Raw genomic sequence first — 19,850 nt, forward strand, 5'->3', positions numbered from 1 at the left:
TCATGATTATCTACCTGGATATCTCTGCCGGTCTTATTTTGATAAAACACACCTTCAAATGTCTAACAAAACTCAATTTTATACAACTGCGGCGACAGAAACTAGCAACGTGCTCAGTAATTTCAAACACTCTTGACCCTCAAATGGTTAACAACCTTCTGAATGGAGCAAATGAAATGCTTGAGGGCCCAACAGGGATGATTATATATAGCAGACAGTTTAGTGGTTCTCAAAGTTTGAACTGACAGAACAGAAGCTGATTACATTTCAGGAAATTCCAGGATTTGGAGACCGCCAATGGTTCCTACCTGTCACTGCGGAAATACGGAAAGTTGAACTGGATCTTGCGAAGGGAGATGCTTTGAAACTATTCCAGAGGAGGCAAGAAAATCAAGCATCAGACACAAAACAAAACACCACAATACACAATGTGGACAAGGTGCGGCGGTGGTGGGAAGTAGAAGGGGTAAGGATGGAGGAGGAATTTTGTAAGGGGTCTAGTTTGAGGGCTATGGTGACAGCAGCATTGCCAATGGCTCCGAGTAAATATTCAAGGAGCCCAGTGGTGCAGTTCACGGTTATGATGTGGAATCAGTTGAGGCGGCATTTTAGGGTGGAAGGGATGTCGGTGCTAACGCCGCTGTGCGAGAATCATGGGCTTGAGCCGGGGGAATGGATAGTGTATACAGGAGGTGGAGGGAAGTGAGGCTGGTCAAGGTGAGGGATTTGTATTTGGAGGAAGGGTTCGCCAGTCTGGAGGAGCTAAGGGAGAGAGTAGAGCTGCCGAGGGAGAGAGAGTTCAGGTTAGGGACTTTACGCGAAAGGTCTGGAGGAGGTTCCCTAGGTTGCCGGGATACATCCTGCTGGAGCGATTGCTGCTTCCGGATGTGGAAGGGGAGGGAAGAATTGGGGATATGTACAAGTGGCTGGGGGAGTAGGCAGGCGGGTGGTTAAGATCAAAGAGAAACGGGAAGCCGAGTTGGGAGGAGAGATCAATTGGGGAGCATGGAGCGAGGCACTGCGTAGGGTAAATGGGACCTTCTCTTGTACAAGGATGAGCCTGATACAGTTTAAGGTGGTGCACAGGGTGCATATGACTTGGGCGAGAACGAGTAGGTTCTTTCTGGGGGTAGCAGATGAGTGTGAGAGGTGTGGGCGGGTGCCAGCAAATCACGCGCACATGTTTTGGGGTTGCGAAAAAGTGGGAAGATTCTGGGCGGGAGTGTTCGCAGTCTTAGCCAGGATAGTGGAGGAGGTGGTGGACCCTGACCCTTTGGTGGCGATATTTGGGGTCTCAGAGAAGCCGGAGTTCATGGAGAGGAGGAAGGCCGATGTCGTAGCCTTCGCCTCCCTGATTGCACGGTGGCAAATTTTACTGGAGATGCGGTCGGCATCGCCACCGGGGGTAGCGGCTTGGTTGGGTGACCTGTACGACTTCCTGCAGTTGGAGAAGATGAAGTACGAGTTAAGTGGGGGGGTTTGAGAAAAGGTGGAGGATGTTTCCCAGGGTGTTTATTTGCTGTAACCTGCTGTGATACATGTTTGTAATAAAATACATTTTTTGGAAAACACCGCAATACACAGAAACCCCTTACACTTCATATTGCCCCACCGTGCTCCACCCCATGCCCTACTCTACTTCGCCCATCACTATGTCCAACCCCATCTGGTCCAATTTCACCCATACAGCCAGCCCTATTCACCCCATCTTAACCTGCCATGCAACCCACCCTTACCCCACAACCGATATCACACCCAGCCCTGCAACCATCATGTCCGGCCCTACATCACACCCCCTACCATCACAGCTTTCAAAACAACCCATGCTGTCTGCCTGCCCCACACCCCACCCGACAGATCCCATTCTGGGCACCATACGGAACCAGTTCCAAAGCAAACCAGAAGCATGGCAATTTCTAACCAAAGATGCAGTTAATTCATTGTAATACCAGGCAGAAGGGCTCTGGAGTGGTGGGACTCTGGATTGGAATGGGGGCAGAAGAGTGGAGAAATTACATTTGGTTTTACCAGCTGATCTGATTTGGTTGGCGATCTGTTTTTTGAGGGGAGGTAACATCAGGTAATGTGACTTTATGTAATTATTTCCAACTCTCCATAAATCGATATTTCAAACTTTAGCAATAGAACAAAAAGAATTTCAGCAATAACCGACCAGACAATGTGGAGACACTAATGATTGAACAGTGCTGTAACCCAAGCACATTACCACTGATGCATTCCCTTGCGCCGACTCTGATCACTCACCTGGGGCAGTCCTGCTCCCACCACTGCTCCACTGTGAATCATTGGGCCTTCCTTCCCCACAAATAGCCCTGGAATAGAAAATGTACACAGAGAATCAGACATGGTCCAGGACAGTCGAGTGAGAGGGCATTCTGAATGGATAAATTTTGTGCCCACTAATAAGGAAGCACCCGCACACCACGAGAAGTGAATCAGTTTAAACAACACAAGACCAGGGGCTGGACAAGTACCCTCCCAGAGTGAGAAAACCTGGGAAATACTCTTTCTGCTCCAGGGGCTGTAGCCACCTAAGATGGCCACCTGCAAAGGACCATGGGAATTATGGCCAACCCAGGACTCAGACAGATACAGAGTCTATGTGTATCTAAAACAAGGTAACCAGTCCTGATCGAAGCCCCCCGCTCGTTTGCATTTTAATGGCCCATTTTCCCAGGACAATAGAACTCCAATGAAGCAACTGGTACAGCCACAGACTGATCGGCACCACTCCCCTTACTCAGAAAGCACAACTGCCAAGATCAATGACCGCTAATGACCCACGCAGCTACTGTTATGGGCCAGAGTTTAAAGAACCCCAAAGTGTATCATGGAGTTCACCTGACCCACAACTTTTAATAGATTGCGGTATGGGGAGACACGGCCCACTCTACAGGTGTGGTACAGCAGAAATGGAAAAGTATTTTTTAAAGCAAAACAATTTTTATTCTATGAACTCAAGTTAACCTTTGTAAAACATAGTGAACATCTTAGCAAACATTGATTCAAATACAACCCCCAAAGACTACAACACTAAGTGAACCTTTAACCTTTCCTTTTTAACATCCATACGACTTAAAAACAAAACCTTTATCAGAAGCACATCAGATTAAGGTCACTACTGAAAACATTTATAATTCTGAATTCACCAAATGATCAAGAGATAGTCTTTTGATGGCAGAGAGAACAGCAGTACATCTGCTTGGTCTGGCTTCAGCTCCATCACTGAAAACGAAACTAAAACACACCCTGCAGCCTGCTCAAAAACGAAAGTAAAAAGCCGACAGACAGCCCAGCTCCACCCACCCTCTGACATCACCGCAGTAGTAAACACCCATTTCTTGAAGGTACTCTCACTACAGATATTTATACACATACCCATTTATAAACACCCATTTCTTAAAGGTACTCCCACATGACACCTCCCCCCAAGAAAAAATTGATTAACCACTTTCTTACCTTGCAGGTCAGCTGTTCGGGAGAGAGGGGGAGCCGGGACCTTGGAAACAGCGCGGGAGTTTGAAAAAGCGCGGGAGCTACGAGGCAGAGGGGACAGATTAAAAGGTCGCTGCCTGGGTGAGGTAAGTACTGATTAACCACTTTCTTACCTTGCAGGTCAGCTGTTAGTTTCGGGAGATCAGTTTCGGGAGCAGGCCTATTGGCTGACTGTAAATCAGGAAGGACACAAAGGGTGTGGCTGAAGTGCCTTTAGAAACAGAGTGCTGGAGGCAAACAGAGTGTATCTAAGTTTGGGTAAGGCTGAGTTCGGGTAAGAGGTGAGTGAGGGCTGTGTTTGTTTTTTGGAGTTTGGTGTTTGGGGTTGAGTTTCCACCCCCCCCCCCCCCCAAAAAAAAAATCCAATTAATTAAGTAAATTAATTAACTAGTTAAGGGAATTTGGTGCTCATCTTAAGGAGGTGCAGAGAAGCAGACCTGTGAGGGAGCCTCGGGAGCAATTACATCACAGCCAGCAGGTGAGTGATTGGCTTGTAACAGGTAAGTGATTTCTCTCTCTTTGACTTTCTCTTAGCTGTGTAGTGTAGTTCAAATTTAACTTCAGGTTTAAGTCATGGCAGGAGAGCTCAGACCCGTGTCATGCTCCTCTTGTGAGATGTGGCAAGTCAGGGACCCTTCTGGTGTCCCTGACTCCTTCATCTGCAAGAAGTGTGTCCAACTGCAGCTCCTGTTAGACCGCTTGACGGCTCTGGAGCTGCGGATGGACTCACTTTGGAGCATCCGCGATGCTGAGGAAGTTGTGGATAGCACATTCAGTGAGTTGGTCACACCGCAGATTAAAATTACTGAGGCAGATAGGGAATGGGGGACCAACAGACAGAGGAAGAGTAGGAAGGCAGTGCAGGGATCCCCTGCGGTCATCTCCCTCCAAAACAGATTTACCGTTTTGGAAACTGTTGGGGGAGATGGCTCACCAGGGGAAGGTGGCAGCAGCCAGGTTCATGGCACCGTGGCTGGCTCTGCTGCACAAAAGGGCGGGAAAAAGAGTGGCAGAGCTATAGTGATAGGGGATTCAATTGTAAGGGGAATAGACAGGCGTTTCTATGGACGCAAACGAGAATCCAGGTTGGTATATTGCCTCCCTGGTGCAAGGGTCAAGGATGTCTCGGAGCGGCTGCAGGGCATTCTGGAGGAGGAGGGTGAACAGCCAGCTGTCGTGGTGCATATAGGCACCAACGATATAGGTAAAAAACGGGATGAGGTCCTACAAGCTGAATTTAGGGAGTTAGGAGTTAAACTAAAAAGTAGGACCTCAAAGGTAGTAATCTCAGGATTGCTACCAGTGCCACGTGATAGTCAGAGTAGGAATGACAGGATAGCTAGGATGAATACGTGGCTTGAGAGATGGTGCAAGAGGGAGGGTTTCAAATTCCTGGGACATTGGGACCGGTTCTGGGGAGGTGGGACCTGTACAAATCGGACGGTCTGCATCTGGGTGGGACCGGAACCAATGTTCTCGGGGGTGTGTTTGCTAGTGCAGTTGGGGAGGGTTTAAACTAATGTGGCAGGGGGATGGGAACCGATGTAGGAAGTCAGTGGGGACAGAAACAAAAGGCAGGAAGGGAGAGTGTGTAAAGCATGACCTGAGAAAGCAGGGCAGAGAGCAAGGAAGGTCTACATTAAACTGCATTTATTTCAATGCAAGGGGCCTGACGGGCAAAGCGGATGAACTCAGGGCATGGACGGGCACATGGGACTGGGATATTATAGCTATGACTGAAACATGGCTAAGGGAGGGGCAGGACTGGCAGCTCAATGTTCCGGGGTACAGATGCTATAGAAAGGATAGAACAGGAGGTAAGAGAGGAGGGGGAGTGGCGTTTTTGATTAGGGAGAACATCACGGCAGTACTTAGAGGGGATATATCCGAGGGTTCGCCCACTGAGTCTATATGGGTGGAACTGAAAAATAAGAAGGGAGAGATCACCTTGGTAGGACTGTACTACAGGCCCCCAAATAGTCAGCTGGAAATTGAGGAGCAAATATGTAAGGAGATTACAGATAGCTGCAAGAATAATAGGGTGGTAGTAGTAGGGGACTTTAACTTTCCCAACATTGACTGGGACAGCCAGAGCATTAGGGGCTTGGATGGAGGGAAATTTGTTGAGTGTATTCAGGAGGAATTTCTCATTCAGTATGTGGATGGACCGACTAGAGAGGGGGCAAAACTTGACCTCATCTTGGGAAATAAGGAAGGGCAAGTGACAGAAGTGCTAGTGAGAGATCACTTTGGGACAAGTGACCATAACTCCATTAGCTTTAAGATAGCTATGGAGAATGATAGGTCTGGCCCAAGAGTTAAAATTCTTAATTGGGGCAAGGCCAATTTTGATGGTATCAGACAGGAACTTGCAGAGGTAGATTGGGGGAGACTGTTGGCAGGCAAAGGGACGGCTGGTAAATGGGAGGCTTTTAAAAATGTGTTAACCAGGGTGCAGGGTAAGCACATTCCCTTTAGAGTGAAGGGTAAGGCTGGTAGAAGTAGGGAACCCTGGATGACTCGAGATATTGAGACTCTGGTCAAAAAGAAGAAGGAGGCATATGACGTACATAAGCAACTGGGATCAAGTGGATCCCTTGAAGAGTATAGAGATTGTCGAAATAGAGTTAAGAGGGAAATCAGGAGGGCAAAAAGGGGACATGAAATTGCTTTGGCAAATAATGCAAGGGAGAATCCAAAGAGATTCTACAAATACATAAAGGGGAAAAGAGTAACTAGGGACAGAGTAGGGCCTCTTAAGGATCAACAAGGGCATCTATGTGCAGAGCCACAAGAGTTGGGTGAGATCCTGAATGAATATTTCTCATCGGTATTCACGGTGGAGAAAGGCATGGATGTTAGGAAACGAAGGGAAATAAATAGTGATGTCTTGAGAAGTGTGCATATTACAGAGGAGGAGGTGCTGGAAGTCTTAAAGCGCATCAAGGTAGATAAATCCCCGGGACCTGATGAAATGTATCCCAGGGTGTTGTGGGAGGCTAGGGAGGAAATTGCGGGTCCCCTAACAGAGATATTTGAATCATCGGCAGCCACAGGTGAGGTGCCTGAAGATTGGAGAGTGGCGAATGTTGTGCCCTTGTTTAAGAAGGGCAGCAGGGAAAAGCCTGGGAACTACAGACCGGTGAGCCTAACGTCTGTAGTAGGTAAGTTGCTAGAAGGTATTCTGAGAGACAGGATCTACAAGCATTTAGAGAGGCAAGGACTGATTCGGGGCAGTCAGCATGGCTTTGTGCGTGGAAAATCATGTCTCACAAATTTGATTGAGTTTTTTGAGGGGGTGACCAAGAAGGTAGATGAGGGCAGTGCAGTAGACGTTGTCTACATGGACTTTAGCAAAGCCTTTGACAAGGTACCGCATGGTAGGTTGTTGCAGAAGATTAAAGCTCACGGGATCCAGGGTGAGGTTGCCAATTGGATTCAAAATTGGCTGGACGACAGAAGGCAGAGGGTGGTTGTAGAGGGTTGTTTTTCAAACTGGAGGCCTGTGACCAGTGGTGTGCCTCAGGGATCGGTGCTGGGTCCACTGTTATTTGTGATTTATATTAATGATTTGGATGAGAATTTAGGAGGCATGGTTAGTAAGTTTGCAGATGACACCAAGATTGGTGGCACAGTGGATAGTGAAGAAGGTTATCTAGGATTGCAACGGGATCTTGATCAATTAGGACAGTGGGCCGACGAATGGCAGATGGAGTTTAATTTAGATAAATGTGAGGTGATGCATTTTGGCAGATCGAATCAGGCCAGGACCTACTCAGTTAATGGTATGGCGTTGGGGAGAGTTATAGAACAAAGAGATCTAGGAGTACAGGTTCATAGCTCCTCGAAGGTGGAGTCGCAGGTGGACAGGGTGGTGAAGAAGGCATTCGGCATGCTTGGTTTCATTGGTCAGAACATTGAATACAGGAGTTGGGACGTGTTGTTGAAGTTGTACAAGACATTGGTACGGCCACACTTGGAATACTGTGTGCAGTTCTGGTCACCCTATTATAGGAAGGATATTATTAAACTGGAAAGAGTGCAGAAAAGATTTACTAGGATGTTGCCGGGACTTGATGGTTTGAGTTATAAGGAGAGGCTGGATAGACTGGGACTTTTTTCCTTGGAGCGTAGGAGGCTTAGGGGTGATCTTATAGAGGTCTATAAAATAATGAGGGGCATAGATAAGGTAGATAGTCAACATCTTTTCCCAAAGGCAGGGGAGTCTAAAACTAGAGGGCATAGGTTTAAGGTGAGAGGGGAGAGATTCAGAAGGGCCCAGAGGGGCAATTTCTTCACTCAGAGGGTAGTGAGTGTCTGGAATGGGCTGCCAGAGGTAGTAGTAGAGGCGGGTACAATTGTGTCTTTTAAAAAACATTTAGATAGTTACATGGGTAAGATGGGTATAGAGGGTTATGGGCCAAGTGCGGGCAACTGGGACTAGCTTAATGGCAAAAACTGGGCGGCATGGACTGGTTGGGCCGAAGGGCCTGTTTCCATGCTGTAAACTTCTATGATTCTATGATTCTAAAAAAAAATAAACCATCAACTTCAAGATGGTTTCATTTTTCACCTTTTCACTATCCTGCAGACAGTAAATATACTTTTTTGTTTCAAAAAACAACATAAGCAAACAGGTATAATAATATAGTCAATTTTCTTTTCGTTCTTCACCTTCAATCCCACTGTCGGCTCTCCTTACAAGTGTCCAACCCCCCTCTCCCCCCCCCCACTCTAAGTGAGGTAAAGAGAGTCCCGTCCCCCGTCCCCCCACACCCCGTGTGTACAGCGAAAGAAGGGGGGAAAAAAGGCACAATACTCTCAAACCCCCCCCAGCTTCGGGTACTGCCCCCACCATTGAGCGGATAACCGCTCTCCCTGTCTGGACCAACCCCACCATCTGTGACGCAGCTCTTCCCAACTGCGACCTCGCCCAAAGCCTCGAGGGCCCAGGGCAAAGGGGGCAACAAAAACACAAGAGAACACAGGGAAAACCCCAACATAACACCGCCCCCCCCCCCCACCCCAACAGCAACCCCCACAACATACTACAGTCCATTAGCTCGAGTCCAACTTCTCATTCTTGATAAAAGTCCATGCCTCGTCCAGCGTATCGAAATAGTGGTGCGGGTCCTGATATGTAACCACTGCCTCGCCGGTTGTAACAGCCCGAACCTCACCCCTTTGCTGTGGAGAACCGCCTTGGCCCGGTTGAATCCCGCACGCTTCTTGGCCAGCTCTGCACTCCAGTCCTGATAGATACGGATCTCGTTGTTCTCCCACTTGCTGCTCCGCTCTTTCTTCGCCCATCGCAGGACACACTCCTTTTCGGTGAAACGGTGGAATCTTACCACCATAGCTCTCAGCGGCTCGTTCGCCCTAGGCCTCCTTGCCAGGACTCTGTGCGCCCCATCCAGCTCCAGGGGCCGCGGGAAAGTGCCCACGCCCATCAGCGTACCCAGCATCGTGGTCACATACGCCCCAGCATCCGACCCCTCCACGCCTTCAGGGAGACCCAGAATTCGCAGGTTCTGCCTCCTTGACCTATTCTCCAGGTCTTCCAGCTTCTCCTGCCATTTTTTGTGCAGCGCCTCATGCGCCTCCACTCTAACCGCCAGGCCCAAAATCTCATCCTCGTTATCAGAGGCCTTCTGCTGCACCTCCTTTATCGCCATCCCCTGCATCTTCTGGGTCTCCACCAACCTCTCAATTGACGTCTTCATAGGAGCCAACATCTCTACCTTTAACTCCGCCAAGCAGCTTCTCAAAAACTCCTGCTGCTCCCGTGACCACTGGGCCCACGCTGCCTGATCCCCGCCAGCCGCCATCTTGTTTTCTCATGCCCGTTCTCCTCTCTTCTCCAAAGCCGCTTTTTTGATCGCCCCACTCCTGGTCCACTACATACAGCACTGGGGGACCATCACTGTTTCCTTCCCACACCGGGAATCACTGTCAAAGTGCCGCTGGAGCTCCGTAAAATGGCCTAAAGGTCCGTTATCGGCGGGAGCTGCCGACCGTGTGACCTACCTAGGCATAGCCGCAACCGAAGTTCTCTGCATCAACCTTTCTATAGTCCACACACAACTGTTGGGTACCGTCTGGTTTTGGTACCATCACTATGGGTGAGCTCCATTGGCTGCAACCCACTTCAATTATGCCATTTTAAGCATACTCTCAATCTCTTTGTTAACCTGTGTCAATTTTAAAGGGTTAAGTCTGTATGGATGTTGTTTGATTGGAACAGCATTTCCCACATCTACATTATGTATAGCCATTTGAGTACTTCCCAATTTATCATCACAAATATGCCCATGTGATATCAAAAACTCTTTCAGGTCAGTCTGTTTTTCCTCTGGAAGATAACTCAACACTTTATCCCATTTTTAAAGAACATCCTCATTTTCCAATTTAATTTGAGGTATGTCAAATTCACAGTCATCTGGATTTGGTTCGTCACTGAGTTAGAATCATTAAAACCTCCTCCTTTTTCTCTCCTTCCTTTTCAAAGTACCTTTTAAGCATATTCACATGACACACTCGGTGAGTCTTCCGTCTATCTGGAGTTTTCACCACATAATTCACCTCACTTAATTTCCTTTCAATCTGATAGGGAAGGATTGAAACCTATGCTTTTAAAGGTTCACCTACCACTGGTAACAATACTAAAACTTTATCTCCACTGGCAAAACTATGAACTTTGGATTTCTTGTCCGCTACCCGTTTCATCACATGTTGTGCACCTTTTAAATGCTGTCTAGCCAATTCACCTGCTCTATTTAATCATTCCCTAAAATTTGACACGTAATCCAAGAATGGAATTTCTGATTTTTCACTCACCAATTTTTACTTAATCAATTAAGTGGTCCTCTTACCTCATGACCAAAAATTAATTCAAAAGGACTAAATTTGGTTCACTCATTAGGTGCATCCCTAATTGCAAACAGTACGAATGGAATTACTTTATCCCAATCGTCTGGATAATCTTGACAATAAGCCCTCAACATTGTCTTTAATGTCTGATGCCACCTTTCTACGCTCCCTGCGATTCTGGATGGTACGCAGTTGATTAAAATTGTTTTATTCCTAAACTATCCATAACTTCTTTGAATAACCTCGAGGTAAAATTTGATCCTTGATCCAATTGTATTTCTGTGGGTAGTCCATATCTAGTAAAGAATTTAAGTAACTCCTCCATAACCTTTTCAGTTGTAATATTTCGTACTGGAATGGCCTCTGGAAACCTCGTAGACACATCCATTGTCAGCAAAAGATATTGATTCCCACTTTTCATTTTAGGAAGCGGTCCTACGCAATCAATTAGGACCCTTGTAAAAGGTTCCTCAAATGCTGGAATGGGTATTAAGGGTGCTGGTTTTATCACTGCTTAAAGTTTCCCTATCACTTGACATGTGTGACATGATTGACCAAATTTAACTACATCTTTATGCAGTCCAGGCCAATAAAAATGTTTCTGGATTTTATCTTAAGTTTTCCTTATTCCCAAATGACCTCCCACTGGTACCTCATGTGCAACTCGCAACACCTCCTTTCTATACCCTACCGGCAATACTACTTGATGAACTTCTGCCCATTTTCCATCCGCCTGCATATGTAACGGTCTCCATTTTCTCATCAAGACATCACTTTTACGGTACTAATACTCTGGTATAAACTCAGATTCCTCTTCCGTGTATGCTTTCTGATACATCTGTTTTATTTCTATATCTTTCTGTTGTAACTCCGCCAATTTTCCTGAACTAAAAATATCCACCTCATCCCCCACCTGTTCTTGTTCTTTTTCAACCATCTGATCAAAAATAGTTTCTGATAATTGCACTTCAACTTCATCTTCACGCCTTGATTTCTCCTCTTGTCTTAACCTGTGACTACGACCTTGTTACTACACAATCTGGAAAAATCCCAGGATATTCGTCCTTCAACACTTCAGTTGTCCGATTTTCCACTGGCTTATCAACCACAGTAGGCATCACTCCCAACTGCGATCCAGCTATATAATTACCCAAGATAAACTGTATTCCTGGACAAGATAGTTTCTCTATTACTCCTACTACCACTTCGCCACTCTTCACTGGACTTTCCAACCTTACCTTATATAATGGAACACTGCTCCTCTCACCCTGAATTCCACATATTACCACCTTTTCTGGCAACATTCTTCCCAAACTACATAATTCCTCATCTCTTACCATTAAAGATTGGCTAACTCCCATTTCTCTTAAAATTGTGACTTCTTTACCTGCTCCTCCTGATACACGAGTAAACTTTACCCACACAAGTAAATTATTTAAAGAGATCGGGCACCTTCTTATTAATCACCTCTTGATCTGGCTGTACAATCTTTTGCATCTCCTGCACTTCACTTGGGCTTTCTTTTACCACTTTAACAAACCCCACTGTCTAATCCTGTTTTACCACATCAGCCTTCCCAGTGCTCTTCTTCAACCACCAACATTGTGACTTTACATGGCCTAGTTTATTACAGTGAAAACATTTGAAACTTTTCATTTCTTTTCCACCCTCCTGGATTTCGTTTTTAATCTGAGGTACACTCTCCTTATTATCTCCCATCAGATCACCTTTACCTTTACCACATGAGTATTTCTCATGTCCCCAGTTTCTATCCCTCACAGGCTGAAGCTGATGTCGGAAACCAAGCTTTGATTTATGAACTAATTCATAATCATCTGCCATTTCTGCTGCTAATCTCGCAGTTTTCACCCTCTGCTCTTCCAAATGAGTTCTCACTACATCAGGAATTGAATTTTTTAACTCCTCCAAAAGTATAATTTCTCTGAGAGCTTCATACATTTATTTTATTTTTAAAGCCCTTATCCACCTATCAAAATTACTCTGTTTGAGCCTTTCAAACTCAAAAGAACAAAGAACTCCATGTATGTTTGCCAAATTCTTTCCTTAAGTTTCTAAATCTTTGTCTGTAAGCTTCAGGCACTGGTTCATATGCACCCAAGATGGATTTTTTCACCTCCTCATATGTCCCAAATACCTCCTCCAGAAGTGATGCAAACACTTCACTAGCCCTACCTATCAGCTTTGTTTGAATCAATAATACCCACATGTCCTGTGGCCATTTCATTTGTTTAGCTACCTTCTCAAATGAAATGAAAAAGGCTTCTACCTCCTTCTCGTCAAACTGTGGCAATGCTTAGACATATTTCAATAGATCTCCACCCCGCCTTCGACTTTGACGTTCTTTCTCACTATCCTCATCACTATCATCCAACTGTACGTTTCCCTTTACGTCTGCCAATTTTAACTGTCATGTTTCATGGCCATTTTCTGAAGTTAAACTTTCTCTCTATCTTTTTCCAGGATCTGTATCTCCCTTTCTCTTTCTTTATGTTCTGCTAGAGCTATTCTTTCTTTTCTCCTTTCTTCTCTCTCGTTTTCCTCTCTTTCACATTCAAGCTGCTTTAATTCTTTCTCATGTTCCATTTGTTTAATTTGTAACTGAATTTTTGCCATTTCCAATGAGTCAAACGGTATCTCAGGCAACTTTAAATGCTTAGCCACCGCCATAATTACCTCATCTTTCCGCATTTTGTCAGGTAATGTTAACTGCAATGTTTTTGCCAAATCTAACAGTCTGCTTTTAGTCTCTGTCCGTAAGGTACTGCGTGACCGTCTCCACCCCGAAAAACTTCAGAGCCTCTGAAAGAGCTATTGTCCACAACACACTCCCCACTTAAACTAGAATACCACACCTGAAAAGCAACCACAATATGCTCACCCCTCACTGTCTTTAGGTTCACTAAGCCAATCCAATAGATAGACTTTTATCCCCCCTCGAGCCCCCAATTGTTATGGGCCAGGGTTTAGAGAACCCCAAAGGGTATCATGGAGTTCACCTGACCCACAACTTTTAATAGATTGTGATATGGGGAGCACAGGGCATGCTCTACAATGTGGTACTTCAGAAATGGACAAGTATTTTTTAAAACAGCAAAACAATGTTTATTCTATGAACTCAAGTTAACCTTTCCAAAACAAACAGTGAACATCTTAGCAACCAGTAAATCAAATACACCCCCCAAAGAATATAACACTAAGTAATCTGTAAGCTGTCCTTTTAACACCCAGAAGACTTAACAAACCTTTAAACAGAAGCACATCAGGGTTTACATTCACTACTGAGAACATTTATAATTCTGAATTACCAAATGATCAAGAGATAGTCTTTCATGGCAGAGAGCTCAACAGTACAGCAGCTTTGTCTGACTTCAGCTGCAACACACTGAAAAACGAAACCAAAAAGACACAGACACACCCAAGCTTTTCTCAAAACGAAAGTAAAAAGCAGAACCAGAGCTCAGTTCCACCCACACTCTGACATCACTGCAGTAATATGAGCAGCCAAACATTTCTTAAAGCGACATTCTCATGACATAAATAACTGGTTGTGTGGTCATTTGATCGATATAAGGGAAGGCTTGTGGTTCACCATCATTATTAATATTAGCAACAGTATTGGCGATGCTGTTGGGATCGAAAGAGTCAACAGGGCCTACAACAATTTAAAACTTGTTCATTTGCACAGCCCCCTTGGTCTGATAAAACACATCTGAATTTTAACATGTGTCAGTGTGCCTGCGAGGACAAAATTAAGTTGTGCACTCGCATAATACTTTTTAAACAGTGGTATATATTAAAATGCACCTCAGCTTGAAGATTGCTTCCAGCTCAGTTTGCACACAACACGCAGGTCTTTATTATGAGACTGTAACTGAGTCATGCAGCAGTTCAAGAAGGTGGGGAACGGCTATTTGGGATGGGTCAACGCTCACATCTCAGGAACAGATAAAACAAAGAGCAGAAAAAGTAAAACCATCACAGTTTGCTGACTCATCACTTGATCCTTCCATCATTTTTTTTTTGTGCCATTAAAATTAAGCCAATATCTTACTGGCAACACTTATTAAAAAAAACACACTTCAGAGACGAGGAGGCAGAAACAGGCAGGCCATCTCCAGTGGCAGAGGGCAAAAGCAAACAGGGGAAAACAGCTGACTGGAACAGAGCAGGGCGGGAGAACAGGCCTGTTTATTTCACTTTACTCAATAACTGAATAGTGTCTCTACAAATGGAGTTTTACCACCTGATCTTTTTCATAATGTCCTTTGACAGAATCTGACCTCCATTAGCATGAAATGAAGTAGAATAATAGCGGAGAGCCATTAGCACAGCGGTCTGCACTTTATGAAGCTGGCGGATGTCACCGGGCAGAACAGCAGCATGTCAAGTCTGCAGCTAACACAGTGGGAATAAAATATATTTTATTTCTCTTGAAAGGTTCCAGCCTAAATGTCAAGCTGTCTTTATCATGGATTCTGATCAACCTCATGCATATTTTCTGTATCATAACATCTAATGGGGTTGCTTGTGATCATGATGAGGTTTACCACACTATCCTGAGTTGCACTAAACAGAGAAACAAACCCAAGCCGCTCCTTACCTCCAGCCACACAGAATAGCACCCCTACTGCTTTACAGATCAGGGTCCGCAGCCTCACGATTCCAGGGATCTTTACCCCATTTAGGTAACATTTGATTTCAGGAATTCCAGATCCAGCTGCAACAGGCTGTGAAACAGAAAGACATTTTTCAAAACAAAATTATGCCCTTCCCAGCTCTGGCTAAATGATGACAGCAAGAACAGAACACAGGCCATTAACATGGTAACAACCAGGCTGGTCCCTGCAGAGATGGCATAAACTCTTTTGCATTTTCGTGCACGGAGAGAGTGGTATTCTACTTCTATTTCCATCAGTAGACAGCAAGCATGCTGCCCCACTGGCTGATCTCTTATTGATTACAATGGGATCTTTCTGCCTGCAGTCTGAAGCCTTTTGCTCAGCCAGCTATGGAGAACGGACACTGCGGTCTGCCAGCAGAGATCTAAACACATCGGGACAAACGCTAAAACCTGCAAAAACGTGATCGCAATTTGCCAGTACAAATGCTGCCTTGCCTCACTGACGGAACCAGTCCCACATTTTAAGTTCCAACTTACAATGCAGTTTCCAATTGTGTCCTTTGGTAAAGCATAAGACAAACCAAATGTGGTGGAAACGCACTACTAATTCTTACCTCAATCAGAACAAAGAGGCTGGCCAGGAAGATGAAACCCATGTTGAATGCCAGGAGTTCGAGGAGGGAGAGTGCGAGACAGCCCCTCTCGCTGCAATCCTCCACCGCTGCAAAGTACGAAATCAGGGAAAATACACAACCACAGATTCTGGCAAAATACCTTCAGTCACAGGCTTCCTCAGTGAGTATTAAATTCATTGATCTTTAGGACCTGGGCATTGTCAGCATGGTGAGTGGCTTGGTTGGGCATTTTGAAACAGTGGAGTTTCCATGCTGCCCTAATCCTTCTGGGCAGTGAAGGCAGTGGGTAAGGAAGGTGCTGTGGAAGGAATATTGGCATTCTGCTCCAGTGTATCCTACGAGATCATTCATACTGCTGCCAAAATAGTGGAGGCAGTGGATAATGAAGCTGGTGAATGGAGTGCCAATCAAATGACTGCACTTGTTCTGGATGGTGTCAAACTTTGAGTGTTGCTGCTGCTGCACACATGCAGGCAAGTGGACAGCATTGGATTACACCCAAGATTTCTGCCTTTGTGGTAGGTGGTAGAGGCTTTGGGGAGCAAATAAGCCACTAGGTGCAGAATATCCAACCTCTGACCTGCTATAGTACCCACAGCATTTGTGCGGTTGGTCCAGTTTATGATCAATGATGACGTCTAGGATGTTGATGGGGCACCTCAGTGATGGCAATGCCAATCAATATGAAGGGGACATACATAGGCCATTCAGCCCTCAGTCTATGTTGCAGCCATTCAATTAGATCATGTTTGATCTATATCTTAACTCCATTTACCCACCTTGATTCCATAATATATTCTGAGGAATTGCAAATGGAGCTGAACATTGGGCAATCAGGTAATATTTCCACCTCTCACCTTATCATGGAGGGAAGGTTATTGATGAAACATTGAAGGTGTTGGGCCTAGGACACAGCCCTATAGAGGTCCTGCAGCAATATCCAGGGCCTGAGATGATTGGCCCTCAATGACCAGAACCATCTTTCTTTTGCTTCATCATCCTCCAAAACACAGTGGGACTGCACTCACCTGGTTCCATTCTATAATTGCAACAAGAGGATTAAGAATAATGATTTTGCTTTCTGCTCCTGCATTTACGTCTGATTTGCCCCAAGGATCTATTATTGGCCCCCTCCTATTTCTCATCCACAAAGAGCCCTTTGGAGACATAATCTGAAAATACATACACACCCAGTTCAATCTCACCACCAACTCTTTCAACCCCACTATTGTCTCTAAATTATCAGATTTCTTGCCTGGCATCCAATACTGGGCAAGCAAAAATGTCCTTAAATTAAGTACTGGAAAGACCAAAGCCATTGCCTTCAGTTCCCACCAGGAATTCCACTCCCAGCCACCATCTCCATCCCTTGGCAACTGTCCGAGTCTGAAACAGACTGTTCACAACCTTGGTCTCGTATCTGACACTGAGATGAGCTTCAGACCCATATCTACACCCAAGACTGCGTATTTCCTGTAACATCACCCGGCTGTCCAACCTCAGCTCATCTACTTATGAAAACTTCAATCATGTCTTTGTTACGTCTAGCTTACTTTCTGACGCATTCCTGGCCTGAGGTAATCCAAAACTCTGCTGCAATTCACACCAAATCTCCCAGTCACCCATCATCCCTGTGCCTCAACCCCTCATTTTTAAAATGATCAGACTTGTTTTCAAATCAATTCCATGACCTCACCACCCCTAATCCTCAATCTTGCCCCGCCCCACAATTTTCAGAGATATCTGTTCTCATTTAATTCTGGTCTCCTGCTTATCCCCAATTTTAACTGTTCTTCCACTGGTGATCATGCCTAAGCTCTGGAATTCCTTCTATGCACCTATCAATCCATCTACCTCATTTCTTCCTTTAATCTAGTTCTTTGACCAAATTTGGGGTAATCTGTCCTAATATTCCTGATGTGGCTTGGTGTCATGTTTTGTTTTTACAATAATGATCTGTATTTGTGTCACAAGTAGACTTACATTAACACGGCAATGAAGTTGCTGTGAAAATCCCCTAGTCGCCACACTACGGCGCCTGTTCGGGTACACTGAGGGAGAATTGAGAATGTCCAAATCATCTAACATCACGTCTTGCGGGACCTGTGGGAAGAAACCAGAGTACCCGGAGGAAATCCACGCAGACATGGGGAGGATGTGCAGACTCTGCACAGACAGTGACCTTGTCACTGGGAATCGAACCCAGGTCCCTGACACTGTGAAGCAACAGTGCCAACCACTGTGCTACCTTGCCTCCCAAAGAAGCACTTTGGGGCCTTTTATTTCATCAAAGGTATAATATAAATGCATGTTTCTGTACTGGTATGATTCTGATTACTTGAGAGCTTTCCCCTGATCCCCATTGACCTCAGTTTCACAAGGGATTCTTGCTGTCACACTCAAGTCAAATGCTTGGTGTCAAAACAGTCGCCCTCAACTCCAGCTCTTTTGTCCATATTTGGACCAAGACTGGAATGCGGTCTAGAGCAGAACGGTCCTGATGGATCGCAAACTGAATATCAGCAAGCAGGTTACTCATAACTAAGTGCAATTTAATAGAGCTGTTGGCGACCCCTTCCTTCACAGTGCTGCTTGGTGACCTAGGGCAAGGTGATGGGGTGGGAGTTATCCAGATCCTGCTTTTTATGGACAGGACATACCAGCCAATTTTCTATATTTTCAGTTAGATGCCATTGGAACCACTTGGATAAAGGCAAATCTGAATGAGATTCTAGCCTGTAACTTTCCTAGCTATCTGTCAATTCACATATAGAAAAACAGAAACTCGCCCTGAGTCAGTTTCTGACTTTACTGCAACGAAAGGATACATTTCTCAATGATTTGGTACTTGAGGTCAGAGAAGAGATGAACAAAGTAATCGATGAAGAGCCCAACCTGAAAAAAGGAGAGACAAAGCATAATTAATTAATAGTTAGTGCAACTGGATCACATGTGGCGGCTGACAGTTTATTAGCTGTCTCTGAACACCCCTCAGTTTTGACCTTTTCAAAGAAAAGCTAGGTCAGTTTGGTGTAGTTTGTGGTACATCTGCCGAGTCAGCACCATGGGTTCAAGTCCCACCACAACACTGATCACAAAATCTAGACTGACACTCCACTGCAGTTACAAGGAATTGTTGCATGGTTAGAGGTGCTCTCTTTCAGATGAAGCCAACTCTTCGAGTAAATATTGAAAATTCCTCACAGATTTGAGCCAGGGAGGTGGGATGGAAATTTTCGGAAATGGGAGGAGAAGGGGATTAAGACACTAAAAGATTTGTTTCTTAGGGGTCGGTTTGCAGGATTGAAGGAGCTGGAAGCGAAGTATGGGTTGGAGCAGGGGGAAATGTTCACATACATGCAGGTTCGAGATTTGGGGGGGCCGCTAATCACATTCATATGTTTTTGTCCTGTCCAAAGCTAGAAGATTACTGGAAAGAGGTATTTAGGGTAATTTCTAAAGTGGTGCACGTGAAACTGGAACCGGGCCCCCGGGAGGCCATATTCAGGGTGTTGGACCGGCCAGGGTTGGAAACGGGTGCGGAGGCAGATGTTGCAGCCTTCGGGGGGGGGGGGGGGGGGGGAATCTGTTGGAATTTTTGACTCTTGAGAAAGTTAAGTTTGAACTGTGAGGAAGGACAGAGGGGTTCTACAATTCATGGGCATTATTCATTATGCACTTTCAAGAACTGGATAACATCGAACATTAGTTGGGGGGGTGGGTGAGAGGGCTTTGGGGGGGGGGGGGCGATGGGTGTTAATGGGGGCTACGGGGGATTCCTGATTCCTTTTTGTCAGTTGTTTATGTGAACATGTGGGCGAATGTTTTGGGTTTGGTGGGAGGATGGAATCGTTGTTATTGATATGGGGATTGACATATTTGTTGCTGATTATTGCTTATTGTTGGTGGGTGTAAATTTGGGAGAAAATGCGAAAAAGAAGAAATATTTTTTTTAAATATTGAAAATTCAAGACAGTACTTCAGATTCCTCCCTTAACCAATAGCACCATCAACAAATTCATTGGCCATTCAACTTGTTTTTGTTTATGGGATCTTGTTGTGGGTTGCCATATTCACCTGCACTTCAAAGGATTTGACAGGCATCATGAGACGCTATATAAATGCAAATTCTTTGTCAGGATTCTTTGCCAGCTGCATTACCCCGAGTAAGAGTTTCAGGCAACAAG

General features: G+C 45.2%; 1 protein-coding gene across 2 annotated transcripts in view; it reads right to left on the minus strand.

The window, feature by feature from the left end:
- Window positions 1-19,850, minus strand: part of clcn6 (chloride channel 6) — an 80,825-nt gene that overhangs the window by 52,020 nt on the left and 8,955 nt on the right. For both annotated transcript variants that reach the window (XM_072478181.1, XM_072478182.1), the window contains 5 exons: window positions 18,492-18,558; window positions 15,643-15,749; window positions 15,008-15,134; window positions 2,266-2,333; window positions 309-367 (listed from right to left, as the gene is read on the minus strand). In XM_072478181.1, the coding sequence (XP_072334282.1) occupies window positions 309-367; window positions 2,266-2,333; window positions 15,008-15,134; window positions 15,643-15,749; window positions 18,492-18,558 (428 nt within the window). The remainder of the gene's footprint in view (window positions 1-308; window positions 368-2,265; window positions 2,334-15,007; window positions 15,135-15,642; window positions 15,750-18,491; window positions 18,559-19,850) is intronic.

This window comes from Scyliorhinus torazame, chromosome 16, assembly GCF_047496885.1.
Source record: "Scyliorhinus torazame isolate Kashiwa2021f chromosome 16, sScyTor2.1, whole genome shotgun sequence".
Classification (NCBI taxonomy): domain Eukaryota; kingdom Metazoa; phylum Chordata; class Chondrichthyes; order Carcharhiniformes; family Scyliorhinidae; genus Scyliorhinus; species Scyliorhinus torazame.